At 31.9% G+C, this 18,587-nt stretch overlaps 2 protein-coding genes and 1 long non-coding RNA gene across 3 annotated transcripts; 1 reads left to right on the top strand and 2 right to left on the bottom strand.

Annotated features, from left to right (window-relative positions):
• Window positions 1-2,425: 2,425 nt before the first annotated feature.
• LOC100260186 (phosphomannomutase) lies at window positions 2,426-7,868 on the top strand. The gene is made up of 12 exons (XM_002267641.4): window positions 2,426-2,564; window positions 2,929-3,018; window positions 3,462-3,506; window positions 3,623-3,689; window positions 4,526-4,602; window positions 5,373-5,408; window positions 5,837-5,892; window positions 5,972-6,071; window positions 6,196-6,291; window positions 6,383-6,472; window positions 7,027-7,078; window positions 7,453-7,868. The coding sequence occupies exons 2-12, from the start codon at window positions 2,950-2,952 to the stop codon at window positions 7,512-7,514; spliced, it is 750 nt and encodes a 249-aa protein (XP_002267677.1). The 5' UTR covers window positions 2,426-2,564; window positions 2,929-2,949; the 3' UTR covers window positions 7,515-7,868.
• A 1,173-nt stretch (window positions 7,869-9,041) lies between these two features.
• On the bottom strand, window positions 9,042-10,350 carry LOC100255094 (heavy metal-associated isoprenylated plant protein 47). The gene is made up of 3 exons (XM_002268695.5): window positions 9,866-10,350; window positions 9,697-9,778; window positions 9,042-9,586 (listed from the first exon to the last, which is right to left on the bottom strand). Exons 1-3 carry the CDS (start codon window positions 9,869-9,871, stop codon window positions 9,300-9,302), a joined length of 375 nt encoding a protein of 124 aa, XP_002268731.1. The 5' UTR covers window positions 9,872-10,350; the 3' UTR covers window positions 9,042-9,299.
• Window positions 10,351-15,657: 5,307 nt separating this feature from the next.
• LOC104881907 (uncharacterized) lies at window positions 15,658-17,839 on the bottom strand. The gene is made up of 3 exons (XR_787793.2): window positions 17,757-17,839; window positions 15,959-16,055; window positions 15,658-15,805 (listed from the first exon to the last, which is right to left on the bottom strand). It is a non-coding gene; the product is annotated as an uncharacterized LOC104881907 (long non-coding RNA).
• Window positions 17,840-18,587: the final 748 nt, after the last annotated feature.

Here is an 18,587-nt window from a genome sequence, read left to right as displayed (position 1 = left end):
AAAATGCTAATACATTCAAACTTTTCAACAAAACTTTCTCATATCCATTTCAAAACAATTTATCATCAAACAATTTTTCATCAAAACCAAATCAAATACATTCAAAATATTTTTACTCTGGTTATCGTATGACAAATGGTGTCCAATTAGGTGAGACTTCATAATTGAGTAATTATTTTCAAATTTGTTCCATTTAATGTGAACAAAACCAAATATTAACAATTATAACCCGTTAACTAGGATCATAAGATCAACTATTATAACTCGTTGATTAGGGTCATAAAATCAACTATTATAACCCGTTGACTAGGGTCATATAATATCAACTATTATAATCGGTTGATTAAAGCTGAAAATCTCAACTTTATTTCATTAATTCAAACTCACAAAACAAAACATCATATCTCCTCAATTTTTCATTTTTCATAAACAAATAAAATTCTCAGATATACTTTCATACAAAACACATATTTGATCCATGCATAAAGATAAAAATAATATTTTTACATATTTCAAAATATAATATAAAAAAATTATTTTCTTTTATAAAAATCTGTATTAATTTCCCTTACTTTAAATAAGCACTCAAAATCTTAAAGTATTTAACTCTAAAGAATTTCTCACATAACATAATATCATACACAATATTGATTATTGATTAATTATCTAAATATATAAATTTGACAATCCTAAAAATATTTTATTTAATATTAAGGATCCTAATTAATTTATCATGTTAATATTATTATCATCCAATATTATTTTTAACTTCCTAAACAATAATTTATTTCTCTTTTTTAACTTATCTAAATTAAATCTTTTAAGAATATTTATTTACATTAAACTATTATTACTATTATTTAAATCTCCTACTAAAGCTTAAAAATACGTCATGCATTTTTTTTATTCCAACAACTCTATACCAACTCCCTTCATTATTATTATTATTATTATTTATTTATTTATTTCAATAACGAACATCTCCTTAACCTATTTCTCTTCCAAGCCATCAATGTCATTTTCTTCCTCATTGTTTACCAAAATACTGTTTACTTCCTTTCCTAGGTCATCATGCAGGCCACTTAGTTTTTTTTTGTTTTTTTTTTTTTTAATTTTTTTATTTATTTATTGTTTCAACATCCCAAATCCTTCCTACCTACTAGCATCTTTCATCATTCCTTTTTTTCTCCTCTCTAAAGTAAAAACTTTTAACTTTTATACTCACAAATTTTATGTAATTTTCACATTCAAAATTATATAATTTTAATTTTTTTTTATCTAGATTTGTTATACATCAAACTAGGTTCATAAATTTTTAATCTTTTCTACTTAGAAATTAATTAAACGAATTCTAATCAAAATTGAGATATTTCAAAAAATATTTACAGTGTTCAAAACTAATTAACGAATATAAAATATTAATTTAAGTATTAAAAATCTTACTTGAAGAATTGATCTTCAAACCCTAAACCTCCAAATCCTCAATTCTATATTATCTAATCTTTTTTATCTTTATGTAAAAGGGTTTTTTGAATAGAGAGTACAATAAAAATCTAATTTATATTTGGAGGTTTTAAATACAAAAGGACTTTTTTACCCTTATTAAATTACTTTAATTAATTATTAATTTCTAAATTATAATTTTACCCTTAAATTGGATTTGTGGTATTACATTACAAATATTTATAGCAATTTAATATTCATATAATTTATCAGACAATTAAATTAAATATTATTATTAAAAATCACAAATCAGTTTTCATTTTTTCTTTTCCAAATTTTTTAAAAGCTACAGTAATATTAAACTATTTTTTATATTTCTTAAAAATTAGAATATCATTTGATTAAGTACACCTAATCACCAAGGAAAAAAAAAAAAGAGTACATACCCACATGGATAATGTTATTGGTTGGCACAATCTCGAGCCTTTCTTTCATCTTAATGTTATTTTGGTTTTCAAAAAATATTGTGAAGTATGTTTAGTTTTATTATTAAAAATACTATATATATATAATTAAAATTAATAAAAAAAAAATTATATATTTTAAAATTATTTAATTTTTATATAAAAAAGAGAAATAAGTAAAATGAATTTAAAAAAAAAAATATATATATATATATATATATATATATATATATATATATATATATATATATATATATATATATATAAATAATTAATTAACTTTAATTTTTTTTTCACTTTTTTTTTAATTTTCTTTTTCGCATATTTTCCTTATCCAACCAAACGTAGCGTTTTATCTTTTATGTTGTTTTTCAAAAATTATAAAAATAATAAAACATTTTTTTATAATTATTAAAAATTAAATATTTTTTCCCACAAGGAGATTGGAGAGCCTCAAATCCCACCTAATATTCTTGTCCTGACGTCAGCACGAGTGTACTCTACTTCAGTGCCACGACTTTTTGCAGATCCACTTTTATTCCCAAATTACCCTCAATAAATTCCTTTTATCCCAAAAAGCTCCCCAGATCTCCACTCTCTCTCCCCCTCTATAAGTCTCTTTCTTTCAATTCATTTCAGAGAATTCATTTTTTGAAGGTAAGCCTCAATTATATTTATTTTTTTCTGAATTTTTTATTTTAGTTTTAATTTTTATCAGAACAACAAATGCCAATGTTGCTTTCCGTTTGATTCCATGAAAAATTGGGAAATTTTCCCGAGAAAAACATTGAATTTCAAGCTTCACGCTGTAATTCCGCCGAAAAGTAGATCCCTGAGTAAATATTAGTTTTTTTTTTCATTTTAATTTCCCGGGAAAGCTTGCGGCAAAATGTTCTGTGGAAAAAAACAGAATTATGTTATTTTTTTTCCAGATGAGTTCGTAGTTTGGAAGAAACTGGTTCATGAGTTTGATGCGTCTTTTTGTCCAATTCTGTGATTGAAGATTTGAAATTTTGTTAAGGTCTGGTGGAAGTTCACTACAATGGCGGCAAGGAAGGCTGGCTTAATTGCATTGTTCGATGTTGATGGGACTCTCACAGCGCCGAGAAAGGTCTGAATCTTCTGTTTTGATTTGATTAATGTGATGAGTTTCTGTACAATCTGAGTAGGATTTATTATTCTATACATGTGGATGGCTTTATTAGACTATTTGTTAAATGTGCACTTTTTACCCATTTTTGGTGAATGAACATTGGGTTTATTTAATAACATGTTGAGTTAATGGAAGTTTTTCTTAGTAGAGTAGGAGATCACTTGCTATATTTGTATAGAGGCTCTTTCGAGAAGTTTAAGGAATATGATTGATTTAGTAGTTTGAGTAAATTTACTAGTTTCTATTGGTACGGTGGTATGCTGATTTTTAAGTTGGTTGAGTTATAAAAATTACAAATTTGAGTGGTTGTTGCCTGTAACTTTCTGCTGTTGTTTTTGAGCTGAATTTCTGTCTATATTGAATAAACACTGAGAAGTTCTTCATTTGGTTCATTATACAAGGTGGCTACTCCACAGATGTTAGAGTTCATGCGGAAACTACGGAAGGTACTTGATTGAATACTACTTTGCCTCTTGTTCAATCTGGCTCTTTGATTTATGGTAATTCCAAGGAATTAAAATGTTTCTTGTGCTTAGTTGGTAATAGCTTTTTTTTATTCCAGGTTATTACAGTTGGGGTTGTTGGAGGATCTGACCTTGTTAAGATATCAGAGCAGCTTGGAAGTTCAGGTTTGTTCCTACTTCTTTAAAGTTTGTACTCAAGAGACTATTGTGAAATGGATCAAGAAGGCTGGAATCTGTTAGCTTTTGCCTTTGTTTTGGCGAACTCCTATACCAGGCTACTCTGGTGTAGCCCATGCTTCAACTATACTAATCATGTCAGTCAGATGCAACCTTTTTTTAATCATGGGTCTTGATATTGATAATCTTTTCACGTATGTTAGGTTTCCATTCCTTATGATCGGTTACTTCTGTAACGATCAAATTTATTTTTCCCTTTTTTTCCCTGTTCCAAATGCAATGATGGGCCATAGATTGGGATCTTCTAATGCATGAAACCCCTGTCCTCCATACCTGATGAAGGTGGGTTTCTATGCAGGTCTTTGGTACCACCCGTAAAGGCCAATATTTCTGTTTCTACTGTACTATAGAGTATAGTATTTTTCTGTAGATTTTGGTAAAAAGTAGAAAATTAAAGCAAAAGGATGAGTAATTTTCTGGTGACTTGGTGTCTCTTCTATAATATAGATCAGCTTGGTGTACTAAATGGAACAGATGACACTGTTTTAGGAGAATCTCCATGGCTGTAAAACTAGCCAAAGCTATCTTATAAAGCAAGGCTGATGTAGTATCCTTTACTTGAACTCTCTGGAAATTATTATAATCAATTTTCTGAGTACATAGCTTTTATTAACTGAATCATACAAATTTATTTAAACCTGCTAAATTTTAACAGTATGTTATAAGTTGTTGTACTCTGCCTTGTTACATTGGCCTTTTTCTTTATATATGATTCTTCATGAAATTATTGCCTTGTCTTTTGAACCTTATCTTTTGTTGTGCAGTTATTGATGACTATGATTATGTATTTTCCGAAAATGGTCTAGTGGCTCATAAAGATGGGAAGCTCATTGGCACCCAGGTATTGTATAAACCTTAAACTGAGAATCTTATGTTTGAATTTTATAAATCAGAACTGCCCATCAAATTTATTTTAACTCACCATTCTGGTGGACAAATACTATCCTGGATATTGAGATATTATCAAAGAACTCATGTGGGAAGCATCAGGATTGCACTTTATAAGGGGGTGCCTTAGCATCAAAGATTGTTGAGGGCTTCCCTGGCATAACAAATTTGTTAGGTTCCTCAGCCACCCAATGTGAGATAATGACTGCAACTAAAAATAGAGAAAGAAAGAAAAGAACCAATAAGTACTTAATGGTCCTTGGTGTGTGCCATAAGTAAAAATAACAAACATATAATAGTCCCTCTCATGATAAGAAGCTAATTCTTGTGTCAGAGATGCAGGTACATACATATAGAGAAAAAAAAAAAAGTGTGCTAGAGAATCTTTGTAAAAACTAAAGGACTGCATGCTCTAGCACATAAAAGTGTTCATCATAAATGCAGTTATTTTTCCCCCTTAATATAGCTTCTATTTCTTTGATACTGCATAAAAACCTTAATTGGGTATGGTTTGTGTGTGCGTGTGTGTGTGTGTGTGTGTTGGGGGGGTTGTGGGGTTTGGAGGGGGAGGAATGGTGGGTTTGGGGTGGGGTTGTGAAGGTGGTTTAATTTTAGGGTGCTCTCTATTCAAATTTTACACTTTTTTTTTTCTTTTAATAAATTTTCCCCTTTTATTACATCAAATGCTTACTTCCTTGATGATCATATATTTCCTTTATGCAGAGCTTGAAGACATTTCTTGGAGAAGAAAAGCTGAAGGTAAGAACCTTCCAAATGAAATTATTTTTGGAAGAAAACCATAGTATCAGGACATAAACAGGAATGTTTGATCCATTGGATGCTCTTACACAATCAAGGATTGAGACAGTGAAAATTTCCACATATATACTATCCTCGAGCCTAAAACTGCTATAACATGATGGGCAAAATAAATCTACTTGTTCTGCAATTTTTACTCTTATTATTACTGGAATAAAGGGAATGTGGAACACCAAGGTTATCCTGTTGGGTAATTTTGGCTTGGGACATTTTGTTGGAGGTGATCTTGAAAGAAGACTCAAACACTAGATACGCAAAATTTAATATTAGTTCTCCAACATCTGTTGACACACACACAATGCATTGCAAATGGTTGTGCAGACGTCTGTTCATTTATTGTTTTTGATGTGTTACAAATGATTGTGCAGGAAATTATTAATTTCACACTTCATTATATTGCTGACTTGGATATCCCAATAAAAAGGTTAGCAAAGCAGAAACCTGAATAGCAGTTATTAATTTACATTTAGATTGATACGTTCCTCTCTTAATTTCTTCTTCAGGGGAACCTTTATAGAGTTCCGAAGTGGGATGCTCAATGTATCACCAATTGGGCGAAACTGCAGCCAGGAAGAGCGTGATGAGTTTGAAAAGTATGACAAGGTATAAACTTCAGATCCTTCGAAGCAAAAGATTGAACTGTCAATTTGTGTTTGTGGCAATAAATTGATTGTATTTGGATAAACATGCATCCTGAAACAAACAACACAATTTATAATCATATCAGATTCACAACATACGTCCGAAGATGGTTTCTGTGCTTCGTGAGAAGTTTGCTCACCTAAACCTGACATTTTCTATTGGAGGACAAATAAGCTTTGATGTGAGTGTCCATTCATCTTTATTTTTGCTTTGATGATTCGAAAACTAGTATCAATGACTGAATGTATTGCTGGTCATAATGCTTGTGACAGGTTTTCCCCCAAGGCTGGGACAAGACATACTGCTTGAGATACCTTGATGATTTTCCTGAAATCCACTTCTTTGGCGATAAAACATACGAGGTAAACTTTTTATTTTGCACAATTCATCTCTTGCAAAAGTCCCCACCAAACTTGTTTGACCATGTTGTTCTCTTCATGCTTTGTATTTGCTTCTACCCCAAATGAATAGTGCTGCTTTTTGATCAATAAGTCATCGACATCAGTCCTATTCCTTATCATCATATTGGTTGAGCCGCTCAACTGGTGTTCCATAGTGTCAATATTATTGGTTGTGGTAAGAAATCAAATCCCACAAATCTGGAGATGAATCCTCCAAAAGGAGGAAAGAAAATCTACCACTAACTGTGTAGGTTCTTTGTAAAAGAATTAAAAGTTTTTTTTAACTGATAAGATGGCTTTAATACAACAGAATGGCAACAGAAATTTTTTTACCCTTATATGTAATTAGGGATATTCTTATTTTCTTTTTTAGAGGATCCTTTGGTTGTACTATAAAATAATAAGGAAACCTGAAATATTTATAATTCTTTTAGCCATCAATATTTCCTTCTTCTCTTTGTTGACTAATCTTTATCACCTGATACTAAAGAGCTTGGATTTTTTGTTTTGAGCAGGCAGGAAATGACCATGAGATTTATGAATCAGAACGGACTGTGGGTCACACAGGTGAGCTCTACATTTCAACTTTTACTAGCTATTGAATGACCTAATGGAAGTGAAATCATACATAATTTTTTCAGTAACAAGTAGATTATAGAGGAATAGTTCATCACTGTAATGGAACCATTACCAAATGGTAATGGAGCCATTTCTGATAGTTATAACATGGAATGTCAATGACTTCATTTTTGACGTCATAAGTAAGATCTTATACAAAAGTTTTGAAACAAAATGAACACACATCACATGAACTTGACGGTTTTTAAATTTTTTTTTATTTGCATCAAATGTTAAAACACTCCATTGTAGCATGCACCTGCAGTGCTTCTCTTTTCACCCAATGGAGTGCATTATTGACTTCAACTATGTTTTTTTCTCAGTCACCAGCCCTGATGATACTGTAGAGCAGTGTACGGCTCTCTTCCTTGCCAAATCAAGTTGAATTCCCCTAGCATCTGTCAACCGCTTTTCATCCTTTTAATCTTTATTATATGCCATTTGTAATCTAGAAATGACAATAAATGTGTATCCAAACTACCAAGTTATGTGAGTTATGTCTGTTGTCCTTTCATTTGAGACTAGGCAATTTATGGTGCTCTTGTTTATTAAAACACTGGCACTGCCATGATTACTTATCTGTATTCAACATCTATGTACTCAACATGTAAGCGCTCAAACATTTGAGAACTTGGAAATGGCCCAAGTGATGAGTCCATTTTGATATCCAAATTCAGAACTGTTGTGGAATGATATAAGGAGTTCAGGTATTCTGTAAGATTATTTTCCTTTTCTCTTCTTTCTGGGCTACTCTGTACATTTCATTTCATTCTCTGTTTTCTTTTCATTTCTCTTCTTTCCAGGCTTCTCTGTATATTTCATTTCATTCTCTGTTTTCTTTTCACTCCTAGACAATTCAATTTTTCAGTTTATGTACCGACTGAGAAGGTGGCCTGGCCTCATGAAACTAATATGAAATTGATAAAGACCAAGTCTTCTTCTATCCCATTGCATGAAAGTTTTGTGAATTGAAACCATGTGACAGTTGACTGGAGAAGAGAAAACTAGAGTAATTCTAGGGAAATCACTGTTAACGGAGAGTCTTCTTTCATCGAGCTTTGATTTATTCAACAGCTAAGAGTGTACATACTTTCAACCCTTTCATATTTCTGGAGTCTCTTCACCTTTTTCTATTACATTTTTTGGAATGGAGATGATGGTAGGGTTATGTTTATTTGCCTTTGCCTCAATTGGATAGTTCCCCTATTCCTGAGATATGCATATTGGTTGAACCATTCCCCAGCTCTTCTTATTTTAGTATTGATATTATTGGTAAGAAATCAACTTAAAAATGAAGTTGAAGACCTCAATCTTCGTAAACAATATTATGACTTTTTAATAAAACAGAATGGCAACCCATGAGCTTTTGGTAAATTTATTAGAATCATTTGTGTTATATACCACATACCGGAAACACAATTGAAGCACTATTTTTTCTGTTTATGTCCAAATAAGTAGTGATATTCCTTAAAAATATTCCTAAGCAATATTAACAAATGCCCTATGAAAATGGCCTTCTAAGCGGAAGGCTCTGAATAAAAGAGGAGAAAACCTGTGTTATTTTAAATCTTTTGGCTGTCAACATCTCCTCTCTTGTCCTTCTCTCTGCTGATTATCCATGTCTTTGAGGACCGACAAACGGGTAAGCATGGATATAACAAAGGGATAAACAGACTTGAGAGCTCTAGGTAGCCAAAGTTCTTATACTATTTTAAATTTTTAAGCCGTTGGTCACCAGTCCAAACTCTACGTTTCAACTTTTGCGGGCAATTCAATGTCCCACGGAAATTAAATCATCCAGTTTTTTTTTTTCCAGTACCGCACGGATTATATATGGAGATGACTCAATCTATCCTTGTGACCTTGTCATGGGGTCATTTCCCAACATTGACAGAACCATCACCATTACTGATAACATGGAAACTCAATGCTGTTATCTATTAAATTATTTCTATACATGATCTTCAGTTCTGAGAACAAGGTCGGTAAAGATTCAGGCTTTGTTTCTGGGTAGATAAGAAAGCATCACTTTCAAGTGAAGTGATACAAACATTATTCTTCTTAATCTTGACATTAATAAGAAAAAAAAATACAGTAACTCTGATATAGATCATTACTGAAAAATGAGATTCATATCACAGTGAACTGCTGAGTAATTTTCTTTCATGTCTCACATGATACTGCAAGTGTCATAGTTGTTTTTATCTTCACAAACAACAGTACTGTAATAATATTGTGGCACACCAGCTTGATATGGTGACCAAACCATTGGCTGCAGTACCCCTGGTTCAGTCATATTCTCCTTCTGCTTCTTCTCACTGACCGCTGAGACGCTTAGAAGTTCAGCAGACCCGAATTTCTTCCTTAATAAACATGTCAAGTTAACTGAATCAACACTGTCGCCAATGACAACAATTTGGTTTTTATCTTCACCTTCCAAAGCTATTGATTCAACACCTATATATAGCACCAAAAGTTCAGCCACAAGGCACACTGTTTATCTTCAGTACGAAGACTTCGTTTAAGAAGATTTACTGCAAATCAGCATACTAGTAGTGAAATATTACCTGGTACACCAACTGCAGTCTGCATGGCTTTGGATCTGCACTTCTTTTCACCGTTCATGGGAACCCTGATCACCATCTTTTGCTGCAACCCAGTGGAACTTATCAGCACTAGAAGTGATATAAATGAAAATCAGTCCAATTAGTAGCTATTCCCTCATATAACGCATACCTTCATCCTTCTTCAAGCTGCAGAATTTCCCAACTGGTCTTTTGCTGATGTGTGTTTGTTGGGTCTTCTATTGTATGAGTCTGACTCTATGTATCACTTGATCCAGAGATTTATAGGCAAATATCAACCGCGTAATCGCCATGTGGGTGAGTTTTCACACTGTTCTTCGATTCCATTGCATAAAAAGTTTTGAATTTTAAAACAACATACCATTATTGACTGGAGAAGTCAAGAAAAGTAAAGTAATTAGAGGGGCTTGGGGTTGGCCCACAAATAAAGAAGCTTCATTCATTAGCTTCTGATACATATAAAATTTGTTGAGTTCCCAACCAAATGAAATTGATAAACACAAAGTCTCCTTCCACCCCATTGCATGAAAGTTTTGTGAATTGAAAACATGTGTCAATTGACTGGAGAAGAGAAGAGTAGAGTGATTCTAAGGACCTTACTGTTAATGGAGAGCCATCATCCATCAAGCTTTGATATATTCAACAGCTGCGTGTGTACAACTTTAACCCTTTCATACTTTTGGAGTCTTTATTTTATTTTATTTTTTGGAATGGTGATCATGGTAGGGTTATGTTTATTTTCTGTGTGGACGCTTCAATTTGTATTTGCCTTTGCCTCAAATGGATAGTGCCGTGGTGCTTCTGTCTCTCAATCTTTTAAGTCATTAACATCACCTCTGTTCCTGAGATATGCATATTGGTTGAACCATCCATAGTCCTCATTGTAAGGTAGATATTATTGGTTTTGATAAGAAATCAACTTAAAAATAGAGTTGAAGATCTCAATCTTTTTAACCGATAATATATGACCTTTTCATAAAATAGAATGGCAACTAATCAATCATATTATAGGACATGTTTGACAATAATTTTGAGAGGATTAGAAACACTTTCTAATGTTTGAGGGTATTTTTGTGTAAAAATTAGGTATTTGATAATTTTTTAAGAACCATTTTTAAAAATTTAGAGAATCATTTGAAGTAAGATAATATATAATTAAAAACTCGTTTGATAGTAATTCTAAGAAACGTTTTTAATATTTTTAATACTTGAAAATTTTTATCATTTAAGTATTAGAAATACTAGAAACGCTTTCTAAAATCACTCCTAAATGCATTCTTAATAAGTGATTATTTCAAAAATTAATAATCACCATTGAATCACCATTGGCCAATAACAACAATTTGGTTCTTATCTTCACCTTCAATGGTTATGGCACCTAAAGTTCACCCAAAAGGCAATATTACAACAGATCAGCATTATAGTAGTGAAATATTACTTGTAACATGTAGTGATATGCTCCTAACTATATAGTTATTATCCTCTGTGAACCAACAAACCGTCATGGATTTAAAAACGTCAATTACATATGTATATATATATATATATATATATATATATAATGTCATAAACTTTTTTCCTTATACAAAGTGGGATATCCTAATTACAAGAAGTAGAGATTCCACTCTGATATCATTTGAAACAATCGGCTTCTAATCATATAGAGATTGTCTCCCTATACATCTATATGGTTAAAAGAAGTCCATGTATATATAATATAAAGAACTTTTTGCTGCGATCTGCACAGCTTTGGACCTGAACTTGTTTTCAACATTCACAAGATCCTAATCACTACATTTTGCTGCAAGCCAATGGAACTTATCAACACTACATGTGATATAACTAAAAATCTGTCCAAGTATCCATGCCCACACTGACACTGATGGAGGAAAATATCGGGATATATCGGCGATATATCGCCGATATATCTTGTATCGGGAGGCGGCGACACGACATTTCCAAGAGAAAAATCGGAGGGACGATTTTTCGCAATAAATCGCCAATAAATCAGCGATATATCGGTGAAAACCGATAAATCGACGATTTCCCCAAATAATCGCCTGTGGCCGCAGAAAATCGCCGATAAATCGCCGACTTTTTGGAGATATTTCGCTCCTCTCTCCAGCGCGATTTGACGGCCTAGATCACTCCCGCGTTGATCCAACGGCCCAGATACGATTCCAACGTTAATAATGTGATCCAACGGCCAGATTTGTCCCAGTTTGTGATCCAACGGCCAGATTTAAATTTCAACGGTAAATTGGTGTTCCAACGGCTATTTTGGCCCAAATTTCTTCTATAAATAGCCATTTTCCCATCAATTTCACCCATTTTTGCTTTCATTCTTCATTTGCTCTCTCATTACTCCAATTTTAAGGTATGTTTATTTTAAATTGTAATTAATTTTGTTTGCAATTGTAATTAATATGGATGATTTAATGTTATTTTTATATTCAATAGTAATTAATTTGTATATTTTTATTGAATTGACTTAGGTTAATTTGATTATTTAATTATAAATTGATATGTTTATTTTAGATGATTATTTGTGATTTAGTTTCACATTTAATTAATTTAATTAACATGTTAAATTATTTAATTAATTTAATTAACATGAACTAGTATATTTTGAATATGAAATATGTTCATTTTTATGATTATTGGGATTTTTTTTCATATGCAATTATGATTAGTTTTTAATTTAGTAAATTTATCATAGAATTAGATCTAGATTTAAAAAATTAACTTAGCTAAATTATTTAATTAGTTTAATTAACATGAACTACTATATATGGAATATTAAATATGTTCAATTTTTATGATTATCATGATTTAGTTTCATATCCAATTATGATTAATTTTTAATTTAGTAAATTTTTCATAAAATTAGATTTAGATTCAAAAAAGTAACTTAGCTAAATTATTTAATTAGTTTAATTAACATAAACTACTATATATGGAATATTAAATATGTTCAATTTTTATGATTATCATGATTTAGTTTCATATGCAATTATAATTAGTTTTTAATTTAGTAAATTTTTCATAGAATTAGATTTAGATTCAAAAAATTAACTTAGCTAAATTATTTAATTAGTTTAATTAAATATATGGAATATCAACTATGTTCATTCTTTATCATTATTTTGTACATTTCTCATATATTTAAATTTAAATATTGACTTGATTTTTGTTTACATTGAAATCACATTCAAGTGTATTTTTATTGCAATAGATTTAGCATGGCTAGTGAAGGTGGTTCTGCCCTGCTAGGGCGAGATCCGGCTTGGAAGTATTGTTTACCGATTGAGGGTAACCGAAATGGAACAATTTGTAATTTTTGTGGGTTGGTGATGAAAAGTAGAGGCATCACGCGATTCAAGTTCCATTTAATGCATAAAGACCCGCATAACAACACCAAAAAGTGTCCGAGAGTGCCGCCCGAAGTGAAAGAAGGGATACGATTCCTAGTGCATGACAAAAAAAAAGCAAAAGCAAAGAAAAATGCTGATATTGAAGACATTCGTGCTCAATTACGTGGCACAATGGGGACTCATCATACACATTTGGTAGACGAAGATGATGATGAAGATGTTGAGAATGAAGATGTGTATATGTATCCGGCAGATATGCACCCAGATGAGCGGGATGCATATCGATCTACAGTTCGTGCCTCGAAAGCATCAGAATGGGAACGTGAACAATATGAGAATATTGTAGGAAGCAAACGCAAAACGGGAGAGTCTTCACACTCTACTGGATTACCGCCGATGATGCGAAAATCACATAGTATGCGACATTCGCAACAATCACCCCCTATTGCCCCTTCGCTTTACAAGTCTTCTGCAGCAAAACAAAAAAATATCAAAGATATATTCAAGGGTGGTGCAATTAAAGAAACGATGGGACACTTAATTAGCAAATTCTTCATTTATGAGAGCGTCGCACCCGCAAAAGCAAAGTCTCATCACTTCAAGAATATGATTATTGATGCACAACAAGCTGGTAATTACTAATTTTTGAAATGTTATATTGTGCTATACTTTTAGTAAGTATAGTCTTTTGTGACATGTTTTACATATTTTTTTTATATGAAGTGCAGGAATGGGAATCGAACCTCCATCTTCATTTGACATAAAGAACAAGTACTTGGAAATGGAGTACTGAGAAATGGAAGCTTATATGAACCAACAAAGAGAAAAATGGAAGACATATGGGTGCACAATAATGTCAGATAGATGGATAAGGCTCACGAAATTAAGTATTATTAATTTCATGGTTTATTCTAAAGGGAGCACGGTCTTCCTTAAGTCAGTTGATGCATCGAACTATATCAAAGACCACAAGTATATATACGACCTATTGAAGAATGTTATCAAAGAAGTCGGTAAAGAAAATGTAGTCCAAATTGTCACAGATAATGGGTCGGCGTTCATGAAAACAGGGAAACAATTGATGAAGAAGTATAACTTATACTAGACTCGGTGTGCAGCGCACTGCATCGACTTAATCTTTGAAGACATTGGTAAAAGACCCAGTGTTATTGAGGTGATAAACAATGCTCGCAAGATAACTAACTCCATTTACAATCATGGTTGGTTACTAGCACAAATGAGACTGTATTGTGGTGGAGACATTGTTCGACCAGGAGCTACAAGGTTTGCTACCAATTATATTGCTCTTGACAGTCTTCTTAAAAAAAATGGTCGATTTGAAAAAATTGTTTATGGGTGATGATTGGGCACAACACAAGCTGAGTCGAACAAAACATGGACGAGAGTTGGAGCAATTATTGTTTGACCATGCGTATTGGGACAGAATGACAAATATAGTTTCATTATATGAGCCATTATAAGTGGTGCTTCGACTTATGGATTCTGAAGTTGTTCCCACAATGCCATTTGTGTATGAGCTTAAGCACGTGATGAAAAAGAACCTTACGTGTCAAGGAGCTGGAGATTGGATGTTCAAAATAATACAAGATCGTTGGGAGAAAACACTAAAACATTCACTTCATGCAGCAGGTACTTAAGTACTATATATCTTTATAAGTTTTTACTCTGTATTTAATTTTGTTTAAAAAAATACTAACTCTACTTAATTTTATTGTAGCATACTTCTTGAATCCAATATTTCAATATAGGCGTGGAGTTGGTAGTGATCCGGAACTACTTCAAGCAGTCCATGATGTTTTTGCAAAATTAGATCCAACTACTGAATCACTTGGTCAATTTGGAAATGAGGTAAACACTACAAGAAAAAAGGTCTTCATTGACAGTTTTTCATCGTCAAGATAAGGTATATCTGTTAAGGTAGATCAGTATTCACATATGTCGTCTATGCCAGTGTCAAGAAATGATAAAAGCTAGCTTGACATATGCATATGTTAAGTAAACCTTATTTCTATCAATGTAGGAATCTTATTAATATGACATATGTTAAAACGTTTCTTCCACTTTAGTCAAGGTTAGGTTAAACATATGTGAAGGTTAACTCATTGTTTTGTCAAGATTATATTCAATATATGTTAAGCTTAAGTATGATATATGTCAATGTTGTTTTATATGCTTTTAAATTTAATTTACACATATGTCAAGGATGTTTTTTGTTTTTTTTTTTTTTTCAAAGTTGAAATTTTAATATGTTAAGGTTCTTTTATTCTTATGTCAAGGAATACAATTTCTTTTATGTCAAGATTTCTTTATTCATATAAAGGAAATTGTTTTATTTCATATCAAGGTTGCATATGGAACATGTCAACAACCTAACCTGTTGCCCAAATAATCTGCATCAAAATTGAACCTGTTGTGTGTGTATATATATATATATATATATATATATATATATATATATATATAAAGTACATGAATGTATAAAATATACTTTAAAAAAAATATGAACATGTAGGCAAATATATTGACAAAAAAAAAAAAACCTTAATATCCTTGCATAATCTTATATTATCTCACATACATCCAAAAAAAGGCAAATATGTACCCAAAAATCCAATAGTTATACATGATAAATATAATGTAGCCATGATCTTGTGCCTTCAAAAGTGCTATAATTGCTGCAAATGCCACCAAATCTTCTGCAAGTAAGAAAAAAAATCAGTATATGTTTATATTTGAAAGATTAATAAAAGGATATAAACATGTATCCAAATATATTCCCAAACAACCTAACAACTATATAAAATCTTGTTATCTTGTCAAATATATATGAAAAAAGAATAGATATTTACCCAAAAATAACCAAATATCAAGTAGCTGTACATGATAACAAAAATTTATGCGTGATCTTCTCCTCTAAAAACTGCAGCACTGCAAATGTCACCTAACCTTTGGCAAGAAAGAAAAAAGTAACATTATTTTATATTTATTTTTTAAAGTTTATTAAAAATTCAATGAAAAAAAATCTACATCCAATGTATATTAAACATGTCACCTAATCTTTTGCAAGTATGAAAAAAAAACAACATTATTTTATATTTGTGTTTGAAAGTTCATTAAAAAGATATAAATATGTATCCTAAATATATCAAAATGTATCCACAAACAACCCAGCAAGTATACATGATCTTATACTATTATCAAATAGTCCAAAACATAGTCTTTGCTACCAGCAGAGATTGGGGCACTTTCTCTTTTAGGGACATTAGATCTTCACTCAAACCAGGTGGGTAGACATTCTATATTCAGTTTAAGTATAAAATTTATCCGACCAGTGTCAAATTCTTCTGAGACTTCAGATATACCCTCTTTGAGTGATTTAACCTACATGTTATTTCTTCTTATCTTAGTTAGCTTCACATTTACTAGCATTATGGCTGCCTGCGTGACCTTAGCATTTTTGAATTGTGGACAACAGATTCATGGGAGGATTATTCGAAGAGGCCTTGATGGGAATTTGGCCTTGTCTAATGCCCTTATAGACATGTATTCCAAATGTGGAAATATTGCTAATTCGCACCAAGTTTTTGGGGGTATGTCTCGTAGAGATTTGGTTTCTTGGACTACCATGATGATTGGGTATGGGACTCATAGGTATGGAGAAGAGGTTGTTGAATTGTTTGACAAGATGGTCAGGTCAGATATTAAGCCTGACTGAGTCTTGTTTATGGGCATTCTTAGTGCTTGCAGTCATGCTGGACTTGTAGATGAAGGCTTGAGATATTTTAAATTAATGGTGGGTGATTATAACATTAGTCCAGACCAGGAGATTTATGGGTGTGAAGTGGATTTGCTAGGACGTGCTGGGAAAGTTGAGGAAGCTTATGAACTCATAGAGAGCATGCCATTCAAGCCTGATGAGTGCGTTTGGGGGCCATTTCTTGGAGCTTGTAAAGCACACAGGTTTCCCAATTCCAGAAAATTAGCTGCTCATAGGATATTGGATTTGAGGCCTAATATGGCAGGGACTTATGTGATGCTATCAAATATATATGCAGCTGATGGTAAGTGGGGGAGTTTGTAAGACTAAGAAAGTTGATGAAAAGAATGGGAAATAAGAAGGAGACTGGTAGGAGCTGGGTCGAGGTAGGAAATCATGTCTATAGTTTTGTTGTTGGGGATGAGGTGGGCCCCAAAATAGAGGGGATATATCAAGTTCTGGAAAATTTGATTGGGCATATGAAGGAATCAAGGTATGTTCCTGATTTAGATTGCTTGATATATGACTTAGAAGATGGCACTTGAGAAGCAGTTGAAGTCCAAAAGGTGAGAAAACCATATACAAATGGGGGATTGAAGAGAGTCATTTGATTTTTATGAACAACCTCGAAGTGGGTACTAGCAAGAAAGTTTTGAGGTGAATTGACCTTTCCATCTTTGAAAGAGATCCTATTTTATTATAACAGAGAAGAAGAATGATCTGTAGTAATAACATGATGGTGTGCAACAAATAAGACATCTTATCAGATCAGCAAAGACCATTGTTTGTATATACAAAATTCACAATGTACTTATCTTATGACCTTAATTTGTACTACAACACATTAATAACCAAAGAGAAATGCATTGAAAGATTATTCTTCAACTTACTTGGTTGTGAGTGCCCTTTGTTGTTTGGGACAACTTCTAGAACTGCAGCTTTAGATTTTGATAACATGTTTACAACCTCAAATCCATGGATGTGAAATGAAAGACAAGATGTGTTATTTAAAATGCAAACCATTTAGGACTAAGACATTCAACTCCTAAACCAAATTCAGGTTGATACGATCTTTGAAAATTTTGAAATCTCAAATTTAATCACTAGCAAAGAGCTAACCTTAACTTGTTATGGCATTGGAAAACCAAAAACTAATTGATGAGAGGAGCTTTCCTTCCATGGTGAACACCATTTCAATGGAGAGGAAGAGTGGCACTTTCCTTTATGTTGGATAACATTTCTATGAACCTGCAAGATTAACAAAAGGCAAGGTTAAACTCATTTTGTAGCATTACTAAGACAGCCAAGTAAAATCTGCTTTAGATAGATTATGTATCATTTTTTATTCATAAAATCTACATCCAATGTATATTAAACATGTCACCTAATCTTTTGCAAGTATGAAAAAAAACAACATTATTTTATATTTGTGTTTGAAAGTTCATTAAAAAGATATAAATATGTATCCTAAATATATCAAAATGTATCCACAAACAACCTAACAAGTATACATGATCTTATACTATTATCAAATATATATATATATATATATATATATAAAAGATGTTTACTAAAAAAGAACCAAAAATTAAATAATTATGCATGATAACAAGAATTTATACATGATTTTATACTCTAAAAATTGCAAGTGCTACAAATGCCACCCAACCTCTTGCAAGTGAAAAAAAAAAAAAAAAAAAAAACAACATTACTTTAAGTCT

The sequence above is a fragment of the Vitis vinifera genome, chromosome 15, assembly GCF_030704535.1.
Source record: "Vitis vinifera cultivar Pinot Noir 40024 chromosome 15, ASM3070453v1".
Classification (NCBI taxonomy): domain Eukaryota; kingdom Viridiplantae; phylum Streptophyta; class Magnoliopsida; order Vitales; family Vitaceae; genus Vitis; species Vitis vinifera.
The sequence above is the reverse complement of the archived record's forward strand: the minus strand, read 5'-3'. Positions and strand labels throughout refer to the sequence as shown.

Bases quoted from the DNA above. Each gene is read 5' to 3' on its own strand.
- LOC100260186 (XM_002267641.4), top strand. From the start codon at position 2,950: ATGGCGGCAAGGAAGGCTGGCTTAATTGCATTGTTCGATGTTGATGGG. The intron at 4,603-5,372 runs GTATTGTATAAA...TCCTTTATGCAG, and splicing joins GGAAGCTCATTGGCACCCAG to AGCTTGAAGACATTTCTTGG. The intron at 6,473-7,026 runs GTAAACTTTTTA...TGTTTTGAGCAG, and splicing joins TTGGCGATAAAACATACGAG to GCAGGAAATGACCATGAGAT.
- LOC100255094 (XM_002268695.5), bottom strand. The intron at 9,587-9,696 runs GTAATATTTCAC...TGCTATATATAG, and splicing joins GACTGCAGTTGGTGTACCAG to GTGTTGAATCAATAGCTTTG.